Source organism: Phascolarctos cinereus, unplaced genomic scaffold, assembly GCF_003287225.1.
Source record: "Phascolarctos cinereus isolate Bilbo 61053 unplaced genomic scaffold, phaCin_HiC Scaffold_5;HRSCAF=322, whole genome shotgun sequence".
Classification (NCBI taxonomy): Eukaryota; Metazoa; Chordata; class Mammalia; order Diprotodontia; family Phascolarctidae; genus Phascolarctos; species Phascolarctos cinereus.
This window is the reverse complement of record NW_027555958.1, coordinates 73927-96031: the sequence shown is the minus strand read 5'-3', so window position 1 is coordinate 96031 and position 22105 is coordinate 73927. Positions and strand designations below refer to the sequence as shown.

The following is a 22105-nucleotide window of genomic DNA, read 5'->3' as shown; positions in this document are numbered from 1 at the left end:
TTTTTTGCTATCCATTGCATCCAAAAAGCTGCTACAAATGGACCTTTGGCATAAGTGGTATAGTGGATAGAGTGCTGGGCCTGGAGTCAGGAAGACCTAAGTTCAAATCTGGTCTCAGATACTTAATAACTGTGTGGCCCTGAGCTAGTCACATAACTGTTTGCCTTCTTTCCTCATCTGTAAAATGAGATAGAGAAGGAAATGGCAAACCACTACAGTATCTTTGCCAAGAAAACCCCAAATGGGGTCATGAAGAGTCAGACACAATTAAAATGACTGAACAAGAACATAAGACTTTTCCCTAGTGATCTTGGCACATGCCTAGTGTTTGGATAACTGAGTCAAAAGGTTTGAACAGCTAAGAAATTGTTGGTATTTTGATGAGTATTCTATGAAATTTGTCAGAAAAAAACATGAATACTGAATTCCATCCAATTATTTGGCTTTTTAATTCACTTCTCAGAATTTTGTGGTTGTCCATATTAAGGTCTTACAAAATCTTGGCTTAATTTCCAAATATGGGATGACATTTGTTACTCTGATGTCGAGTAAGTGATCCTCTCAGGCTGAAGGCCTTCCCACATTCATTACATTCATAAGGTTTCTCTCCAGTATGAATTGTCTGATGTCTAGTAAGGTGTTCTCTCCGGCTGAAGGCCTTTCCACATTCAGTACATTTATGAGGCTTCTCTCCAGTGTGAATTCTATGATGCTGAGTAAGGTGTTCTTTCAGACGAAAAATCTTCCCACAGTCATTACATTCATAAGGTTTCTCTCCAGTGTGAATTCTCTGATGTCCAGTAAGATGTCCTCTCTGGCTGAAGAACTTCCCGCATTCATTACATTTATAAGGTGTCTCTCCAGTATGAATACTCTGATGGAGAGTGAGTAGTTCTCTTGCATGGAAGGCCTTTCCACATTGACTACATTCATAAGGTTTCTCTCCAGTATGAATTCTCTGATGTACAGTAAGATGTCCTCTCTGGCTAAAAGCCTTCCCACATTCATTACATTTATGTGGTTTCTCACCAGTATGAATACTCCAGTGGAGAGTAAGGAGTTCTTTTAAGTGGAAGGCCTTCCCACATTGATTACATTCATAAGGTTTCTCTCCAGTATGAATCCTCTGATGTCGAGTAAGGTGTTCCCTGAGGCGGAAGGCTTTTCCACAGTCATTACATTCATAAGGTTTCTCTCCAGTATGAATCCTCTGATGTCGAGTAAGGTATTCTCTCAGGTGGAAAGCCTTTCCACATTCATTACACTCATAAGGCTTCTCTCCAGTATGAATCCTCTGATGTCTGGTAAGCTCTGTGCTCACATGAAAGGCTTTCCCACATTTATTACATTCATAAGGTTTCTCTCCAGTATGAATTCTCTGATGTCGAGTAAGCTCTGTACTCAAGTGGAAAGCTTTCCCACATTCACTGCATTCGTAAGGTTTCTCTCCAGTATGAATACTCTGATGTCGAGTAAATGATCCTCTCAGGCTAAAGACCTTCCCACATTCATTACACTCATAAGGCTTCTCTCCAGTATGAATAGTTTGATGTCGAGTAAATGATTCTCTCAGGCTAAAGGCCTTACCACATTCATTACATTTGTAAGGTTTCTCTCCAGTATGTATAATCTGATGTCGAGTAAGAAGCCCTCTCCGTCTGAAAAACTTCCCACATTCATTGCATTCGTAAGGTTTCTCTCCAGTATGAATTCTCTGATGTCGAGTGAGGTGTTCTTTCAGACGAAAGAGCTTCCCACAATCATTACATTTATAAGGTTTTTCTCCAGTGTGAATTCTCTGATGTAGATTAAGATGGCCTCTCTGGCTGAAGGCTTTTCCACATTCGTCACATTTATGAGGTTTTTCTCCAGTATGAATACTCTGATGGAGAGTAAGGAGCTCTCTCAGGTGGAATGCTTTCCCACATTCATTGCATTCATAAGGTTTCTCTCCAGTATGAATCCGCTGATGTCGAGTAAGGTGTTCTCTCAGGCGGAAAGCCTTCCCACACTCATTACACTCAAAAGGTTTCTCTCCAGTATGAATTTTCTGATGCTGAGTAAGCTGCCCTTTCCGGTGGAAAGCCTTCCCACACTGATTACATTCATAAAGCTTCTCTCCAGTATAAACTTGCCGGTGATGAGGAAGCTGTGAACTCTGAAGGAAGGACTTCAAACAATGATTAGGTTTTTTCTCAGTGTGAATCCTCTGGTGGGAAGTAAGGGATGAACCACGGTTGAAAGCCTCCCCATATTCACTATATTCCAGTGTCTTTCCAGTGTGGATTCTCTGATGTTCAATTAGTTGTACAGTTTTGATAGAAGCCTTCTCAAATTTATTACATTTAGGGACTTCCTCATCAATGTCAATATTCTGATGGGAATTAATATACGGGCTGAAGCTGACAGTTTTCCTGTCTTCATTACAATCATCAGGTTTCTCTCTAGGATAAAGTCTATGGCATACAATAAAGTCTGACGGAGAAGTGAAGGGTTCCTCACATTTATTACACCTAGGATCTATCTCCTTAGAGCAAATTCTATGGCACTTCCTAGGTTCTGAAGACAGAATGAAGTTCTTTCTGGCTGTATCCCATCTGAGAAGGTCCTTTCCTACAAATACTCTCTGTCGTACAAAAAGCTCTGGTACCAGACTGATGCTTTGGCCATCACTGGGTGTTTCCCTCTGGGTGACTTTTGCTTGCTGAGAAGTTTTCTCCTCAATGCTCTGTTGCCTCCCTGACATTACATCACAGGCCAAGGCTTCTTTCAAGCTGGAGGCAGAGAAACCATCTTTTGTGAGTCTGTCTTCTGATGAATTCTCCACAGAAATGCCCAGTTTGGGATGGGACTTCTTGGTTTCACACCTAGTCTCCCAATCTGGGGAAAAAAAAAGAAAGAAAAGAAAAAAGGAAAGAAAATGGAAACATCCTCTATACCCACCTGCTATACTCTTTAGTCCTATTTTGTGCTTCTTCCAAAAACAATTATTGTTAGACATTAAACAAAACAAGTAATACCTTGTTTATATACTCATTGATAGTTTATTTTTAAAAATGAAGCTTTCCTATTGATCCTCATAAGGTTTTTTTTTTTTTGGCTAGGCAATGGGGTTAAGTGACTTGCCCAGGGTCACACAGCTAGTAAGTGTTATGTGTCTGAGGCCGGATTTGAACTCAGGTCCTCCTGAAACCAGGGCCAGTGCTCTATCCACTGTACCACCTAGCTGCCCCCAGAGCCTCATAAGTTTTTGAGAGAGCGAGAAAAGCAGAGAAGACATTTATTACAGTTTCTCATAGAAAACTGAGGCCTGGAGAAACATTTTGAGTTTCCAGCTGTCACATGACTAACTAGCAGAAAAACAAGAGCATAGATCATCCTTATGGTCTCTTTGCCACACTGTGCTCCAGACAATGGAGCAAAGCTCAAAGTGCTTGGAAATAATTAAGCATTAGCTAGATGACTATCAGTCAGGGGTGTCTAGGGAAGATTCCTGCATTAATAAGAGGCCAAAGGGACTGCCCCTCAGTTTCACTGACAATCTTGGATTTGGATCCTAAGTCTTCTTTCTGCTTAGGATGATGAAAGTAAGAATACTGGGTCTAGTTAATCCAGTTTCTTTTCAACGTATTAGGGAGTGTAATAGGGAACTCAGCACGTGACTTGTAAAGGCATAACTGCAGGCTACCGGTGAGTTTTACTGGAGACCCAGATCAGATTTTAATTTAGATCTGAATAATATATCGCCAGGATGAAGACTGGGGTGACGGACATAGCTTTAAGGTCAGCATGACGAGGACTGTTGCTCCTTCAACTGCTTCCCCCTTCCCTCTTCAACCGTCTTCTATTTAACAACCTTGCACATATTTTACATTTATTCTGTATTTCTGTGCACATATTGATGCTCATGTATGTGTTCTTCCCCACGAAAATGTCAGATCCTGGTGAGAAAGGATGATGTCATTTTTAGAGTTTGTATCCCCAGCACTGAGCCCAGAGCCTCACTCATAGCAGGCACTTAATAAATGACTGCAGGAGTAATTAGCTCTGCTTTCAGGGTGGCTATACAACTCTTGCCTGTTTGTTTCTCCATATGAATTTCCTTAGAGTTGTGTTTAATTCCATTAATAAACTCCTTGGTATTTTCATTGGGATAGCTTTCTAGGCTGTTTTGTAGCAACCGTGTTGTTCTGTTATTGTTTGTCCTTCATTTTGGAGAGATCATTGTGAGGGGACGTCCTGACTTGCACGTAAATTAGATTAAAGCGAGGCAGAGTTGCATAAAATCGTCAGCCTCACCCTGTCTTTCAGAGTCATTAAAGTCCAGTAGCAAGACCAGAGTCAGGGTGACTGGTGACGGCCCAGGACACAAGGGACGACCCTGGGGACTTCCATGTCTGGCCAAGCTCTAAGCGCTCCACATCACTGGTTTCAGCCACCTTCGTGGCCGCTGGAAGAAACTGTTCACATACACCCGGCGTAGATACCACCCTAACTCACCGATAGGTTTCCTGGCAGTTACCCTCAACCTGGTTTAACCTGTCTGCCAAGATGCTTTACCAGGGTGTAGCTGCTGCGCATACTATAGCTTCTTGGAGCCATAATGAGAGTTGGAGAACATGCAGAAACCAAAAGTAGATGAGCAGCCCTGTAAATCAACATTCAAGTACTGTCCTCTTTATTCTAAGGAGATGCCCATGAACGCTGAATGCCCTCTCATCATTTCACCTGGACATGGCTTTACTTATCGCTTACAGCATTGTGTAGATGTCTTGCACCAATCTGATGGACTCCTACCTAAGTCAGCTCCCACACAGAGGCTGGTGTTGCTTATTATTCCCAACAGAGTTCTCTTTCTGGGGACACCTTCTTGATCTTCATGATGAGTAAATCATAGTGGTGATTATGACTTTGTGTCCTGTTCCTTGATGCCCTAATTGACAGTCTCCACTAATTTTCTGAGCTGAAAAGAAGAGGCTTTCGCCACATTACTGGGTCATCTCCATGTCATTTGGCCTATCTCTTGCCAGTGGTAAACCAGCCACCAAATGTGCTCTTTCTTTTCCTATAGAGGCATTCAGAGATATCAGTCTGCAACTAAGACCTGCTTTGGTTTCCTCCCACTAGGGTCAGAAATGTGCTACTATTGCGGTTAGCTTTTCAATAGGTAGCTCTATCTTGCTGGCCAATTATTTAACTCCAAAAGTTTAATAACTTCTATTTCTATGAAGTTTTATGCTTTTATTCATGTGATTTCATCTTAATTTTATTTCACTAGGGTATGAATAGGCAAGATATTTGTTATGATTTTGTCAAAGTTCATACACATAAAAAAAGAGAGAAATTAAAACAGGAGGAGGGCTGCTGAGGATATCACACCACAGAAAGGAGGGACAGATATGGGATACGTTCTGACTTGGCTTTGGGGTTGGTGGCCATGACAGGGGTTTAGATGCTGGCCCTGCCTCTGGCTGCCTGGGTGACCTTGGCCAAGTCACTACACTCTCTGGGCCTCAGTTTCTTCACCTGTAACATGAAGGGGTCAGAACAGGTAGCCCCTGAGCGACCTGCCAGCTCTACATCTGGGATGCCAAGAGCCTTCTCTGAGACTGGGAACTGTCAGGAGACTGACTTGCTGAGGTAACAGGGAACAGCCTTCCTTTGGCTGACACACAGTGGGGGCTTTTCCTCTGAGGCCTGGGCAGCTCTGAGCAGAGGCTCCTGTCCAACTCTATGGAAGGGGTTGCACTGACTGACCAGTGAAGACACCGTTGCCAAGCACTCCCCGCCCTGGGGGTCAGTCACTCACTCACCTGGACAGCTGCTCCCTGGGATTCTCCTCTCTGGTATCCAAGGAGCCTCCCTTCGCTCCAGCTGGCGTATCACCTGGGGCTTAGACATGGCGAGTCCTGCTCAAAGGAAGTGGGAGACTTGGGGTAAAGACACAGCTGTGGGAGGTTCCAACCAAGCTTCGCTGCCCTAAGCTTCACCCCAGCAAAGATGAAATGAATACCAGACGATGTAGAGATTCAAGAAAAACCAAAGAGAAAGCTTCCATCCAGGGAGATGGCTGGAGCTCGTGGATGCTCTGCTCAGAGATAAATCAGGGAATCTGACACTAGCCTGACTCTGGCTGTGCGTGGGCCCTGGACCTGGACACGCCATCCAAGAAAGCCACACAGGGCAGAGCCTGGCTTGGGCAGAAGGCCTCAGTCCAGGGGCTGAAATCATGAGTAACTAAAAAAAAAGTCACACACAACCCAAAGGGAAAACCCAAGTGATCAGAATCCACAGTCAGTCCCAGCAGAGGCACAAGGACTCCATGAGTGTAGAAATGAAGCCAAAGAGAAAGGGCTGCTCTGTGCTCCCTGTCCTGCCCTTCCACTAACTCCCACTCCCTCCTGATGATGGGGCATCCTCGGTGTGAGGGGAGCAGCACATCCTTCCCTGGCTTCCTGCTCTCATGCAAGGGGTCCCAAGCACAGGTGAACAGTGTGTGCCAACATCAAATCTGAACCAAGAGGGCACATTTAGGGTCAGAGTGCCCACAACACCTGGACCCTTCCCAGCCTGAGTCTGAGCGCTATCCTGACTGTGCCCCCTAGGACTCTCACCCAGACCCCCAGAAATAATTGATATTTTCTTAATTGTAAGATGTCAACAACATTTTATGAGACACACACTTGAAGCAGAAAAATACGCACAGAATTAAAACCTAGGAATGGACCAGAAATCTATCATACTTCTGCTAAACTATAAGAGGCAGGAGTCACAATCATGAATGAATGACTCCCTCGGACCAAAGAGGAAGAGGACTCCCCACTCTCTGAAGGCCAAACAGTCCCCTCTAACCCTTTTCCCAAGGAAGGACCCAAGGACCCCTCTGGAGACTGGGAAGGGGAGGCAGAGCCTGGGTCCCATGGGGAAGCCAAGCTCACCCAAGCACAGCAGGTTCCGGTAGGTCTCCAGCATCACGTCTCGGTACAGCTCCTTTTGGGAAGGGTCCAGGTAAGCCCACTGCTCCCTTGTGAAGACCACCACCACATCTTGGAAGGTCACTGGCTCCTGAAACACCAAAGGCCTTTGTTTGTGCTTGTCCAAGGAACAGCCCTCAGATGGACCTGGGAGTAAAGGGCCTAGACAGTGGGGGAGGATTGTGTAGTTCTCAGGCATCTAGCCTCACTATAATACAAGCCAAATATTTATCAATGCTTTAGTTTGTAACAGCTTCTGAAGCACGTGAAAAAAGAATAATCACTGGGAGAGAAACAGTAGAGCAGTAGAAGAAGGTTGGATTTGAAGTTAGAGGTCCTGGGTTCAAATTCTGGCTATCCTACTTTCTGCCTGGGTGAGCTTGGACAGATCACCTAATCTCCCTGGGCCTCAGTTTCCTCACCTAAAAGATGAGGGGGTTAATCACCATTCCAGCTCAAGAACTAGGATCTAACATCGAGTGATTCTCACATTTCTATTTTTTGCTTTTTCAGAAAGGAGGTCATCATTCAAAGACCCAGAGGATCCAGACCACCCCCCGGCTCCAAAAAAAAAAAAAATAAGACTCCATCAGGGCTTAGAGATGTGTCACTCTCCTAGCTAGGCCATAGAAAGAATAACCTCTAGATGCCTCTATCCAGCCCAGGCATCCACAGAAGGTCCCCTGAATTCCTTTCAGTGACTGTGGGAGAGGTGAGCTGCTGGGCCAGGTGGAGAGCTAATCCCAGGGCTCCTGGTCTCAGGGAACATCCAGTGTAATGCTCTAAAACAAAGAGCCTGAGGTCAACTCAGAACCAACAGGGCCCCAACCCAGCTGAGCATAGGGCCTCAGTCTCAGGACTTCTAGGGAAAACTCCAAGGGGCACCAAAGGGAGAAAGGCTCCAGGCAAAATCCAGCCTAGTCATTCTCAAAAGCAAGTGGCCAGAGCCCTGTCCAAGAATACTCCAAGCCCAGCAGCAGGGATGAAGGACCCCATGGGAAACTTACAGCAGGGAGAGGTCTCAGCAGAGGAGGGAGTCCCCAGGAAGAGTCCTAAAGTCTCTTGAAGGAAGGACCTAGTCTGGCCCATTCTACTCAGGATACAGCAGACCCTGGCCTATAGGTACATAAGCTGACCCAAGTGCAGTCTCATTTTTCCATGACCAAACCAAGGAAAACACCAACCACCACGAGGAGATACCTTGACTGGAGAAAAAATTAGGGACAAAACAGAAAGAGGATAGTGATCTCTCGGCAAGACTGGGGAAAGCCTTATAAAAAATGCTTTGCATTTTTTTTTAAGACACTGCAGGAATATTTGAAGAAATGAATCAAGAGATACAGAAGCTACAAAGGAAAGAATAGGAAGGAAAACTGATGTCTTAGAACAGATGGTAGAAAACCTCACACAAGAACTGAACGCTCTGAAAATTAGAATGGGCTAGACATGACAATGACTGAGCAACACAATGAGAGAAAGAAAGAAAGAAAGAAAGAAAGAAAGAAAGAAAAAGAAAGAAGAAAGAAAGAAAGAAAGAAAGAAAGAAAGAAAGAAAGAAAGAAAGAAAGAAAGAAAGAAAGAAAGAAAGAAAGAAAGAAAGAAAGAAAAGACAGAAAGACAGAAAGAAAACACCACAGGAAGTGACCTGGGCTCCTAGACTAGGCCATTGGAATACTGTTGTTTGTCCTTTGTTCTCAAAGAGGACCATGAGGCCATTCTTTGCCTCATTTCCTACCTAGCTTCAATATGAATATTATGAGAAAAAGAAAATATCAGACTTTTTTGTGACTGTTTTGCCATTTTTCAGTCATGTCTGACTCTGTGACCCCATGTGGGGTTTTCTTTCCTTTTTTTTTTTTTTTAAGGCAATTGGGGTTAAGTGACTTGCCCAAGGTCACACAGCTAGTGTCAAGTGTTTGCTCTTAGGCCAGATTTGAACTCATGTCTTCCTGACTTCAGGGCTGGTGCTCTATCCACTGAACCACCTAGCTGCCCCATTTGGGGTTTTCTTGGCAGAGATATTGGAGTGGTTTGCCATTTCCTTCTCCAGTGCATTTTACAGATGAAGCAACTGAGGCAAACAGCATGAAGTGACCTGCCCAGGGTCACACAGCTAATATGTGCCTGAGGCCAGATTTGAACTCAGTTCCTCCTGACTCCAGGGCAAGTGTTCTATCCACTGTGCAACTTAGCTTTTTAAAAAATTTTAACAAAACTGCCCAGAACTCAGGAAGAGAGCAAAGTGAAAATAGAAAGAATCCAACAGTCACCTCTAGAAAGAAACTCCAAAATGAAAACTCCCAGGAACATAAGCCAAAATCAAGGGCATCTAGGTTAAAGAAAAAAATGTTCCAAGCAGCCAAATCAAGGTCTCACAATAAGGATTACACAAGACTTAGCAGTCACAACTGTAAAGAAAGGAGAACTCAGAATATTGTAACAGGTAAGGGATAAAGGTTTAAGATTGACCTATCCAGCAAACCTACAGGGGGAAAATGGACTTTTAACAGAAGAGAGGATTTCCAAGTGTTTCTGATGAAAAAACTAGAACTGAATAGAGATTTGGAAATGGAAATGCAGACACCATGAGAAACATCAAAAAGTTCACATATTTGTATACCTGAAAGGGAATATGTGAGAATAAAAATGGACAAATATCCTCTCAGAATCTTAATATATTTAAAAATTATAGAGAAAAGGTAAAACAAGAGAGCATCTATGCATGGTTTTGTTGTTTTAATTATTTTAGAAGGCAAAAATAAAATAGATGCGGGATTATAATGGTGAAAAAAGGAGGAAGTAGAAGAAAATTACCACTGCATAATAGAGGTACATGAAATGAAGAGTATAGTCACAGAAGAAGGGGTGGGGGGATGAGAATTCTATGAATCATATTTTCATCTGAATAGGATAAAGGAAAATTGAGTAAAATCACAGTCAATTCCACAACGAATATTTATTAAGCACCTACATTATGCTAAGTGCAGCAGATACAAAAAGAAGCAAAAAATAGTTCCTGCCCTCAAAGAGCTCACAATCTAAATGAGGAGACCACAAGCAAAACTGTACAAACAAGATAGATAAAAGATAAATAGGAAATAATGAGATGGAATAACAAAGAGGGGCTGGGTAAGGCTTCCTATGGAAGCCAGGGAGGTCAGCATGTGAAGATGAGGAGGGAGAGCACTCCAAGCATGAGGGATGGCCAGTGAGAAACCCCAGAACCAAGAAATGGAGGGTCTTGTTTATGGAACAGCTAGGAAGTTAGGGCCGTTGGATCAAAGAGTACATGTTAGGAAGTAAGGTTTAAGAAGACTGGAAAGGCTAAGATACGGAGGGCTTTGAAGGCTAGAGAGCAGTCTGTATTTGCTCCTAAGTCAAAGGCGACATGTCTGGACCTGTACTTTAGGAAAGTCACTCTGGTGGGTGAATAGAAGATGAGGCAGGCCAAGTGACCACCAGGCTATTACAATGGCCCAGGTATGAGATCACGAGGGCCTGTACTGGGGGGTGGCAGGGTCAGAGGAGAGAAGGGGGGTGCATTAAGATGTTGCAAAGGAGAAATCAATAGCTTGGATATGGAGTCGGGGAGAGGGGTGGAGAGAGAGGAATCCAGGGTGACTCCTGGGTTGTGAGCCTGAGTGACTGAGGGGAGAGCGCTCTCCCTCCTCATCTACATCAATAAGGAAGGTAGGAAGGGTTTGGGGAAAGAAATGATTTGTTTTGAATATGCTGAGTTTAAAATGTCCACTGGACATCCAGTTTGAGATGTCTGCAAGGCCAGTTGGCGATGCAATATTGGAAGTCAGTAGAGACTGGGGGAGGAGAAGATGATTTGAGAATCATCAGCTTAGAGATGTCAATTAAATCCATGAGAGCTGATGACATCACTGAGTGAAATAGGACAGGGGGAGAAGAGGGCCCAGGACAGAACCTGAGAGACATCCATGCTTTGAGAGTTCTGGAGGAGGATCTAGGAAAGAAGACTGAGAAGGAAAGGGGTCCTGAAAGTCTAGAGAGGAGATTTTGAATATCAAGGAGAAAAAGGTGAACATTGACCAAAGCCTGTGGAGAGGTCAAGGAGGAATTAGGATAGAAAAATGACCATTGGATTTGGCTCAAAGAGATCACTGGCCACTGTGGAGAAAGCAGTTCTGGTAGAATGATGAGGTCAAAAGTCAGGTTGTAAGGGATTAAGAGAGTGAGAAGAGAGAAAGTGGAAGTACCAATTACAAATGGCCTTTTTGAGGAGTTCAGCCAAAAAAAAAATTAGGGCAATAGTTAGAAGGGAGGGACCAAACGAGGGTTTATTCATAATGGTGAGGCATGAGCATGTTTGTGGGCAGTAGAAATGAGCCAGTAAACTGGGAAAGACTGAAAATGAGAGACAGACTGGGGATGACAGAGGGCTAATCTGTTGGAGGAGACAGGATGGAATGGGATCACTTGAGCAGGTAGAGGGGTCGAGAGTAAGGACACCTCATCGAGTGAGACAGGGATGAAGTAGGAGAGAGTGGCAAAAGGCATCTGGGTAACAGGTGAGGAGGGAAAGAGGAAGCTCATGGCAAATGGCCTCAATTTTTCTGTAAAATAGGAGGCAAAGATCTTGGCTGAGAGTGAGGGGTGGGGCATGGCAGGTTTGAGGAGGGATGAGAAGGCTTGGAAGAGCTGCTGTGGAGAACAGGAGAGTGCAATGAAAAGAAATGCAGCGGAAGGTGGCCTAGCAATTCCAGATCTTAAATTGTATTATAAAGCAGCAATCATCAAACTGCTTGGTACTGGCTAAGAAAGAGTGGTGGATCAGTGGAATAGGTTAAATATGCAAGACACAGTAGTCACTAACTATAGTAATCTATTATTTGATAAACCTGAAGACCCCAGCTTCTTATAAGAACCCACTCTGAAAAAAACTGCTGGGAAAACTGAAAGAATATGGCAGAAACTAGGCATAGACCCAAATCTCACACCACATACCAAAATAAAGTCAAAATGGGTTCATGACTTAGATATAAAGGCTGATACTATAAGCAAACTGGGAGAACAAGGAATAGTTTACCTGTCAGATCTATGGAGAACAGAAGAATTCATGACCAAACAGGAGACAGAGAACATTATGGCGTACAATCTGATACAGGCTATACATTTACATTCCTATTAAACATATTTTCACATTAGTGAAGTTGTGTGTGGCTGAGGTGGCTGGAGGAGTAGCTCATAAAAGGTGAGTAGATTGAAGAACTTAGAGGTTATGGTGTTTGACGGAGAGTTAATACATATGTTGAAGTCCCCTACCATGAGGACAGTACTGAACTTATCTAAGGAGGCAGAGAAGTAACCAGCTCTGCAGAAAACAGCTACAAGGATTTTCATTGGATGGTAAAGATGACTAGCAAAGATTACTGAGTGATGGAGGTAGGGAGAGAACCTGCAAGCGATATTGGGGAGAGGAGGAACATCCCAACTTCTCTGCCTCATCCAGCGAGTCAAAGAGAATGAGGTGCAGCCAATAAAACAGCAAAATTCACTGAGCAGAGCTAGAAAGAGAAAGTCTATTCAAAACAACTACAGAGGGTTTAAAACACTAGGGCAAGGAGGCAGCTAGGTGGTGCAGTGGATAGAGCACTGGCCCTGCAGTCAGGAGGATCTGAGTTCCAATCTGGCCTCAGACACTTCCTAACTAGCTGTGTGACCTTGGGCAAGTCACTTAACCCTCACTGCCTAAAAACAAAAACAAACAAAAACCACTAGGGTACACATTCTCCAAGATTAAGGAATATAACTATTAAACACTTTGCAGAAACAGACCCAAATCAGTGAATAAACGTTAATTGTTCATGGGTAGGTCAAGCCAATATAATTTAAATGATAACTGTACCAAACTCCCAAAAGAATATTTTATAGAGCTAGAAAAAATAACAAAATTCCTATCAAGGAACAAAAGGTCAAGAATCTTAAGAGAAATAATGAAGAAAAAAAAAAGTGGGAAGGAAAGACTGTTAATCAGTACCCAATCTTAAATTATACTGCAAAGCAAAAATCATGAAAATGATTTGATACTTGTTTTAAGAAAGAGAGAAGAGAAAGAGGGAGAAGGAGAGGGAAGAAGGGAGGGAGGGAAGGAGGGAGGAAGGGAGAAAGAAAGAAAGGGAGAGAGAAAGAAAGAAAGATCAATTAGTGGAACCAATCAGACATACAACATGCAGGGGAAAATAAACACAGTAGAATAGTAGCTGATAAACCTAAATTTCTAATTACTGGGGAAAATTTTTAAAAAACTGCTGAGAAAACAATATAGTAGTCTGACAAAAATTAGGTTTAGCCCAAGACCTCACACCATACAACAAGATAAACTCTAAACAGATACATGACCTAGTCACATTATAAACAAATTGGAAGAGCAATGAAGAAATTACTTTTTGGATCTATGGATAGGGGAAGAGTTTATAACTAAATAAGTGATAAAGAAGATCACACAAGATTAAACTGAAAATTCTAATTTACAGAATTTAATTTTTTTTTTGCCCAACAAATCTAATACAGTGAAAATTAAAAAGGAAACAGGTAACTAGGGAAAAAAAATCTTTGCAACATGTTTTTCTGTTACAGGTCTCATTTTTAAGATTACATATGAGGATTTATTCAAATGTATTAAGAGCCATTTCTCAATAGATAAAAGGTTAGAGGATATGAAAAAGCAGTTTTTAAAGAAAGAAATTCAAACTACCAATAATGGTGAAAAAAGAGCTGTAACTCATTAATTATTAGGGAAATACAGGTTAAAATAACTTTGAAGTTGCTCCTCACACCTATCAAATTGCAAAGAGGACAAAAAAAGAAACTGACAAAGGATGGAGGAGCTGTGGGGGTGGACTGTTGGTAGAGCTGTCCAGAGTGGTCCAGCCAAATCTGGACAGCACCTGTGAATGATGCCCCAAAGGTACTAAGCCGGGCACGGTCTTTGCCCTGGCTGTACTGCTCCTGAGCCCTGTCACAAAGAAATCAAGAAGGGAAAAAGAACCCCCACGTGCAAAAGTATTTAAAGAAGCTCTTTGTGTGATGGTCAAAACTTGGAAACCAAGGGGGTGCCATCTCTTGGGGGAATGAATGGGTGAACAAATTGCTACCTATGAATGTAACAGAATATGACTGTGCCAGGAAAAACAATGAAGTGGATGCTTTAGGAAGAAGATCTCTATGAACTGATGTGGTATGAATGAGGTCAGCAAAACTCAGAAAATATTTATCCTATGATAACATGATACAGAAAAACAACTCTGAAAGACCCACACTGGGTAAGTTACCCTTCACCTGTTTTACGACTTTGCTTGCTGATGGCAATGCCCCCTGCCTCCCAGAGCCCTTCAGGTTGTAATAGAATGGAGCAGCCCAGCCCCTTGGTCCCCAGAAGAGGACACTCGCCTCCCTTTTCTGGGGGCTCCCCAGACCTCTCACCTACCCCTGCTGATACAACACAGGCAAACACAAGATACAAATATGCAGGCTTTATTTATTCCTGGCCGGCTTGGAATGAAGAGGACCTGCAGGCAGGAAGAAGCCAGGAGCTTGGTCTACCAAGAATCCAGAACCTCAAGCTTGGAAGAGGCACCAGAGACAATGGGAGGAAGCTCAGTGCAGTGGCAAGAGGGTTCAACCAAAGGAACAGGGCCTGAGTTCAAGTCTGGCATTCAAGATTTACAACTAGTGTGACCCTGGGTAACTCCTGACCTCTCTGGACCCATTTCCTCACCTGTAGAATGAGGGAGATGGATAGATGGCCTCGGAGGTCTCTTCCAGGGGGAGATCTGGGGCCTAGGACTGCACACTCTACAGCTCCCCTAACGAGGGATCAGCTGGGCTCCAGGGGAAACCCACCAGGGCTGGGGAACTCACTACCTAATAGGGCCCAGCCTCCTGGATGGCTCCAATGCTGGGGAGCTGTTCCCGACACCAAGCCCAAACAGAACCCATCGGACCCTACAAATACCGGGTAACAGTTATCGTGGCCTCCCCAAGAAAAGCGCACTCCTTCAAAGCTACCCCCATGACACGAGCCCCAGGCCCTTTCCCTCCCTGGTCCCCTCCACTGGACACCTGCCTGCTGCTGGGCCTGGGCCCGCACTGGTTTGGGGACTGATCCCCTCCCTCAGGGCCTTCCCCTCCTGGCCTTCTCCCGTCCACCCCCATCCAGAGCATCCAACCAAGACATGGGAAGGAGGCTCCTCCAGCTCTTCTTCACGTCAGGCTCTCAGGCTGCCCATCCCCCATCCCTCATTCTGCCCCCCATCTGTGGGGGTCCTAAGGGTCTTTCCCGACACCCCTTAAGCTATGTGGGTCACCAGTGAACTAGGAGTCTTTCTACTACTGCCCTGGGTAACCCACAACTCTGAAGCCTCAGAACGAGGTGTGTGGCCACATATCACTGCTCCAAGAATGTACGTGTGTACGTGTGTGCATGTGTGTGAGCAGAAGGTGGGTGTTTGGAAGCAAAAAGAAGCCCAGAAGGGTTACTACCATGTTAAATTCAATGTACATTTTATAAACAAAGTACCTAACAGAAATTTACAGTTCCATGTAAATCCTTTTTCTTGTTTCTTCTTATGTATCGGAATGCCTCTGGAGGTGTAAGAGTGGTTCTGGATTCAAATTCTGAACCTGCAATTTAAAATCACTAAATCCTTAGGGAAGCTGCTTCCCTGAACAGAGCCTCAATCTCCCTTCTGTAAAATAAGAAAGCTGCACTAGTTGACTGAGGCTTTTCCAGCTCTAAATATATAGCTGTGCTGGGCCCGGGGTTGGGGGGCATTTCTGGAGGCAGGAACCCCCCACTCACCTGGTGAGCCCTGGCTGTCAGGAACACAGGGGCCATTCCAGTGTCCAGAGCTCACTCCTCTCGGGGAAGGGCAGAGAGCTGGGAAAGAAAATGAAACCATGAGTGGGGCTGGTCCTGCCTCACAGCAGCCCGAGATAGGGGCTAGAGCATACCCTCAAAAAGCCCTCTCCTCAAACCTTCTTTTTTTTGGGGGGGTGAGGCAATTGGGGTTAAGTGACTTGCCCAGAGTCAAACAGCTAGTAAGGACCATCTAGCTGCCCCCCTTGCCTCAATTCTTTAGCACTATGTATGGCATGCTGGGGATGCAAGGAGAAAAGAAAGTGCACCCTGCCCTCCAGAAGCTTACATTACCCTAGGAGAGGCAGGAAAATATGGTCTAAGAAGACTGGACTGAGAATCAAAAAAGACTTGGGTTCAATTCCATCTCCGAGCAGAAGAACGACCTCTCTGAGCCCACCTGCTTCAGAGGGCTAGTTTGGCCTTTGGGGCCATGGACATCAGCTGTTATTTAGGAGTGGGGACCCTGTGGCCTTCTAGGTCCTCAGGTGAAGCCCTTGTGACTGAGTCTAAGTTGTACAGAACAAATCCTTTCATTAAGGGGATCTGTTCTGTGAAGGCTGGATTCAGGCAAAGGGCCACACCTGAGGCTCCCCACCCCTGAAACCTACGCAAAGTGCTTTGCAAACCTTAAAGCCCCAAGTGCTGGCCATCGCTGTTATCACCATCATCATTATTGTTTCCAAGGAAAATGGAGGTTGGGCAACAATCCAAGGGCAGAAGATGGTGGAAAGGGGGGCTCTCAGTCCTAGAGCAGAGGAGAAGGAGGGAAACAAAGGGGAAGAAGAGGGGGCTGAAGAAGGGAGGGAGGAAGAGGAGGGGAGGAGGGAGGAAGAGGAGGAGAGGAGGGAGGAAGAGGAGGGAAAGGAAGGGGAAGAAGAGGGGGCTGGAGAAGGGGAATGAGGAGAGGAAGGAAGGGGAAGGAGTGAGAGAAGAAGGAAGAGGAAGGGAGGGGTAAGGGGAGGAGGACAGCAGGCAGAGGCTACGGGCAGGGGACAGGAGGTGCAGCCCTACACTGACCGGGAACCCTCCTCAGACACCCGTGGGTCCTACCCGAGGAAGGACCCAGAAAGCATGAGGAAGCGGAAGTCACGTGGAAAAATCACCAATGAGCCGCTCCGCAGGGCGGGATCTGCCGACGTTTCCACGGCAACACCACTGGGCAGTTGACGGCAGTCAAGGACTGGCGCGCCAGGCTTTCTGGGAAATGTAGTCTTGACACGGGAGGGCGGTGCGCCTGCATCCGTCTCTAGTAGATGTGCGGCCCGGGTCGCTGTCGCGCTGGGGTCCTGGCCCTGCCCGGGTGGAGGAGGAGGGGCTGGGGAAACCTTTTAGCGAGGCCGAAGCTGGGGTGGGGCGCTGCTCGGGTCTTCCTGCTGCCTTGCCTTTTGTACCCGTAGACCTGCAGAGTCAGATGGTCAAGGCTGGGCACGGGGTGGGGCAGTGGCCCCCACTGGCAGCGGGGTCAGAGGATGTGGGTTCAGGTCCTGACTCAGGCGCAGGCCCTGAGGGGCAGCCCCCTAGACTGTGCCTGGAAGCCAAGGATGTCAAGGAAAGGGGGTCATCAGGGCTCCATAAACGACGGTCTTAGGAGCCAGGCCGGGTCCCTGATGTCACCCGTTTCACCATCTCCTTTCCATCTGGCTTCCGCTGGGCCGCTTTATTTGTGAGGGTCGTGAGCCCGGGCAGAGGGGCTGCTCAGGGGAGAAGTGGCGGAGACAACCTCCCAGGGCTTGGGGACGGGCCCAGGGCTCGGAAACCAATGGCCCGGGGAAGGCAAAGGTCTTGTCCATGGCTCAGTCTGCCTGTCCTTCTGGGTGTAAAAGTGAAAAGGGAGCCCCACGACCCCGCGTGTCCTTCGATGTCCCCGAGGGAAAGTGACCTCGCTGAGCGAGGTTCTGTGGGGAACCCTTCCCAACCCCTTGGGCATCCATGGGATGCCAACTTGAGCCAACTCAGTGACCCCAAACTAGGAGAAAGGGCTCTGACCCTCTCCCCCAATAATAAAAATTAAGATAAAAATCAAGAATCAAAAAATTTGCAAAGCGGGGTCAAAGACCCCTGGCTCTGTTTTTGTTAGGGATCTGATGTCATTTTTCTGTCATCTTGACAAGTAAACCTCCACACATAAATGGATAGAGATACAGATAGCTATCTATATCTCTACATATTGAGACCAATGAAAAGTCCAAGAGACAGTTTCTGGGTAATTAATAATTTATTAGGCTACCAAATAATAAATTGAGGTCAGTGGTTTCTCTCCTCACCAAAGACCTTGCATGGGGGTCACTGAATGCTTAAATGTTTAAAAGGGGATGTCCCTGAGGGTGAGAATCAACTCTGATTGGTGAACAACCAATGACAGAGTATTATCATGAGAGGTGGGCTTTTTCTAATGAGGAACTGGAGGGACCTTGACTTTGACGATATTGACACTCCTAGCTCATTCTTTCTCGAGCAATCTATACAAAAGAATCTCATTTCTACTGGGTCCTACTGGAGTTGAACCACAGTGGGGTTACAGGTGGAATTCCTGTAGATAAGGTAAGATGGTCTGGGTGGGGCAACTTTGAGGCAAGGTCAGAAATGTCCTTGAGAGACTGCTTTGAAAAAAAAAAAGACAAAATCCGACAGAATACTTACTAGCTGTGTGACCCTAGTCAAGTCACTTAACCCCAATTCCCTAACCCTAACCCTAATTGCCTCACCAACAACGAAAAAGAAAAAAGACGACTTTGAAGGAGAAAGAAGAAATGGGGATCTTTGAGTCCCATATATAAAACTGGTTATTAATATAATTTAAAAAAATAATCTCTGCTACAAATTTTACAAGTTTATCTTTGAAATGCAAATTTTGACCTTTTCCTTTAGGCAGCTGTATTTATTTTTCTTCTGTTGTAATTAGTAACTATGTGAGCCTCTTCAGAACTTTGTCTATGGCCCTGAGGTCACGTAAAGCCCCAAGCCTTGGCTCAGAGCTGTTCCTATCACTGAATCTTTTGAGGTCTCCATCACCTTGGTTATCTTGCATAAAAAGTTTTCAGCTGGCTCTGTGGAGGCTCAGGCCTCTAAACTTGGACACTGAATTTGAAGGAAAAATGTTCTCTCCAGCTTAACAAACTTCTGAGACCAGAACGGTGGAGTCCATACTTTGATTTCTCTCCTTACTGGCAACAACAGGAGGAAAAAGAAAGTTTCTATTTTATTTTTTTTGTTTATATACATATATATAAACTAAACTAAATTTTCTGTATATATGTTATATATATGTGTGTGTGTGTGTATATATATATATATATATATATACACACACAAACATATAAAACTCTCTCTCTCTACATATATATGTAGTTTTCAACATTCATTTCCACAAGATTTTGAGTTCTAGATTTTCTCCACATCTCATCCACATGCATTCTGAATATGCCTTCCCCTAATTTGCCCTCCTTTCTATCTCCCTGCCTTCTCTTATCTCCTTCCCCTTCTATTTTCCTGCAGAGTAGGAGATTTCTATAGCCCATTGCCTGTATATCTTATTTCCCAGTGGCATGTGAAAACAATTTTTAACATTTGTTTTTAAAACTTTGGGTTCCAAATTTTCTCCTTTCCTCCCTCCCCACCCACTCTCATTGAGAAGGCAAGCAACCTGATACAGGTTATATATGTATAGTCATGCAAAACATTTCCATAGTAATCATGTTGCGGAAAACTAACTGTATTTCCCTTCATCCTAACCTGCCCTCCATTTATTCTATTCTCTCTTTTGACCCTGTCCCTCCTCAGAAGTGTTTGCTTCTGATTACCCCCTCCTCCAGTTTGCCCTCCCCTTTATCATCCCCACATTCTCTTATCCCCTGCCCCCCTATTTTCCTATAGGGTAAGATAGATTTCTATACCCAGTTAAGTGTGTATGGTGTTCCCTCCTTAAGCCAAATCCAATGAGAATAAGATTCACTTATTCCTTCTCACCTTCCCCCACTTCCCCTCCACCAGCCTTTTCTTGTCTGTTTTATGTGAGATAATTTAACCCATTCTACCTCTCCCTTTCTTCTTCTCCCAATGTAATCCTCTCTCACCCCTTAATTTTATTCTCCAGATATCACCCCTTCATCTTCACCTCACCCTGTGCCATCTGTCTATCTATTTATCTATCTATCTATCTATCTATCTATCTATCTATCTATCTATCTATCTATCTATGATTGTTGATAAAGCAAAATAAATTAATAAAAAGAAAAAAGAAAAAAAAAGAATGCTTGAAAGTCCTCTATTTCACTGAATGTCCATTTTTTCCCCTGAAGAATTATACTCAGTTTTGTTGGGTAGGTGATTCTGTGCTGTAATCCTATCTCCTTTGACCTCTGGACTATTATATTCCAAGGCTTCCAGTCCCTTAATGTAGAAGCTTAAAGTTTCTATTTTAAAGGGGCCCCTACCTTCTTAGAGATTTCTTGCCAATTCAGGGAGTTCTGAGAACTAAGGGCAGAGACAGGAATTTCCCACAATTTTTTTTTTCGAATGAGTTCCTTCCTTATCTCACTAGTTCCATTTATTGACTTTAAAATTTTTTTTGACAAGTATCAAATGTTTGTGATGGTTGCTATTTATAATAGAGTTTGAGGTCGGGGCATGATATTCTCCACTCATTCCTACCCTTTTTCAGTCAATCAGGGAACATTTATTAAGCTCCTACTATGTATCAGGAACTGTGCTAAGCTCTAAGGGTACAAAAAGAGGCAAAAGACAGTCCCTGCCCTCAAGGAGCTTATAGTCTAATCAGGGAGATGGCATGCAAACAAATGTACACTGACAAGCTCTATAGGGGAATAAATAGGAAATGATTTATAAAGGGAAAGCACTGGAGCTGAGGGGTTGGGGAAGGCCTCCTGTACAAGGTAGGACATAAAGGAAGCCAGGGAGGTTAGAACTTGGGGTGGAGGAGGGAGCATGTTCCAGGCCTGGGGGATGCCGGCCAGAGCCGAGGGATGGAGGGGCTTGTCCGTGGAGGCCCTTTTTAATTCTTTCCCTTGATATCCCATGTAATTTCTTTCCCCTAAATGAGTTTTATTATTTTGTCTGTGCCTGGCACAGGTATCCCCTCAGTGTTCTGGTTGGTGTAGCACTAAATCTGTACGTAAACTTGGGTAGCATCTTAATTTTTGTTACATTGGCACAGCCCAGCCATGAGCTCTGGATATTCCTCCAGATGTCTAAGTTGTTCTTTATCTCTTTGAGAAATGTGTTGCGTTTTGTAATTGTATTTTTTAAAGCCCAGAGTGTACTATGATAGGATGACTTTCAGATATTTTATAAATATTTTGAATGCTACTTAATTGCTAATATTTCTTCCCAGATTGTGTTATCACTATGTAGAAATACTTTACATTTTTGTGAGTTTGTTTTGTGGACTGTAACTGTTCTGGAGCCATGGTCTCTGTTATTTTCTTTGTTTTCCACATTGTTTCACAGGGAGCACCATTTGTTGGGCAGGAGAACACAGGAGGGCTCCTAACACTAACAGGTGTTCTAGCACAGGTTCACTTTTGATCCAGTCAGACAGGAAGACAGCTTTGGAGGGGCTAATAAGCTTACTTTATTCTAGCTTAGTCTTCTTAAAGGAGTTTGCCGATAATGGGAGCATCAACTCCTATAGCATTCTCTAATCACGCTTCTTGAAGGGGTGGGTGGGAATGGTGGGAGCTACAACTCCTACCTGTCAATGGGGGCTGGTTAAAGCAAACACAGATTCCCCCCAAGCCTTGATGGGGGCCTATCAAGGCAGGTACATGCATTCCTCTATGTACTACCCAAATCCCAAAATGGGCTCCCCACTTACTGACCAGTGCCCACTTGCTTTATAGGGCAACAGACAAAGAAGGCATCTTGCCAACGGTAGCCTCACAGGTTAACTTTAGCGATATCATCATGACCTAGCATAGTGCAGGCATACATTATGTCATCCTTATGTCTCACTGCACAAGTGTGGTGGAGATGTTTATACACCATGACTGTGAGAAATATCTATTTTGGCCATGGATCTTGGGACCTATTATCTAAAAATAACAAAAATCCTCCTTATACACACTAAAATCCACCTTACTTATGTATTTTCTAAGTAAATCATGAGAGCATCAGCAAATGGGGAAAATTTTGTCTCCTCGCTGTCTGCCTTTGTACCCTATCTTTCTTTTTTCTTATTGCTTCTAGCATTTCTAGAATTATATCAGATAACAGTGGGGAAGAG

The 22105-nt window shown here is 44.4% G+C and overlaps 1 protein-coding gene across 1 annotated transcript; it reads right to left on the bottom strand.

Moving 5' to 3' along the window:
• Positions 1–425: 425 nt before the first annotated feature.
• On the bottom strand, positions 426–16929 carry LOC110203514 (uncharacterized). Its single transcript, XM_020980017.2, has 5 exons — positions 16491–16929; positions 15805–15882; positions 6939–7065; positions 5814–5909; positions 426–2880 (listed from the first exon to the last, which is right to left on the bottom strand). Exons 2-5 carry the CDS (start codon positions 15838–15840, stop codon positions 506–508), a joined length of 2634 nt encoding a protein of 877 aa, XP_020835676.1. The 5' UTR covers positions 15841–15882; positions 16491–16929; the 3' UTR covers positions 426–505.
• Between the last annotated feature and the right edge of the window lie 5176 nt (positions 16930–22105).

Excerpts from the sequence above, each read along its gene's own strand:
- LOC110203514 (XM_020980017.2), bottom strand. The coding sequence starts at position 15,840 with ATGGCCCCTGTGTTCCTGACAGCCAGGGCTCACCAG. Across the intron at positions 5,910-6,938 it reads CCGGAACCTGCTGTGCTTGG|GACTCGCCATGTCTAAGCCC; the intron begins GTGAGCTTGGCT and ends TCCTTTGAGCAG. Across the intron at positions 2,881-5,813 it reads CCCAGGGAGCAGCTGTCCAG|ATTGGGAGACTAGGTGTGAA; the intron begins GTGAGTGAGTGA and ends TTTTTTCCCCAG.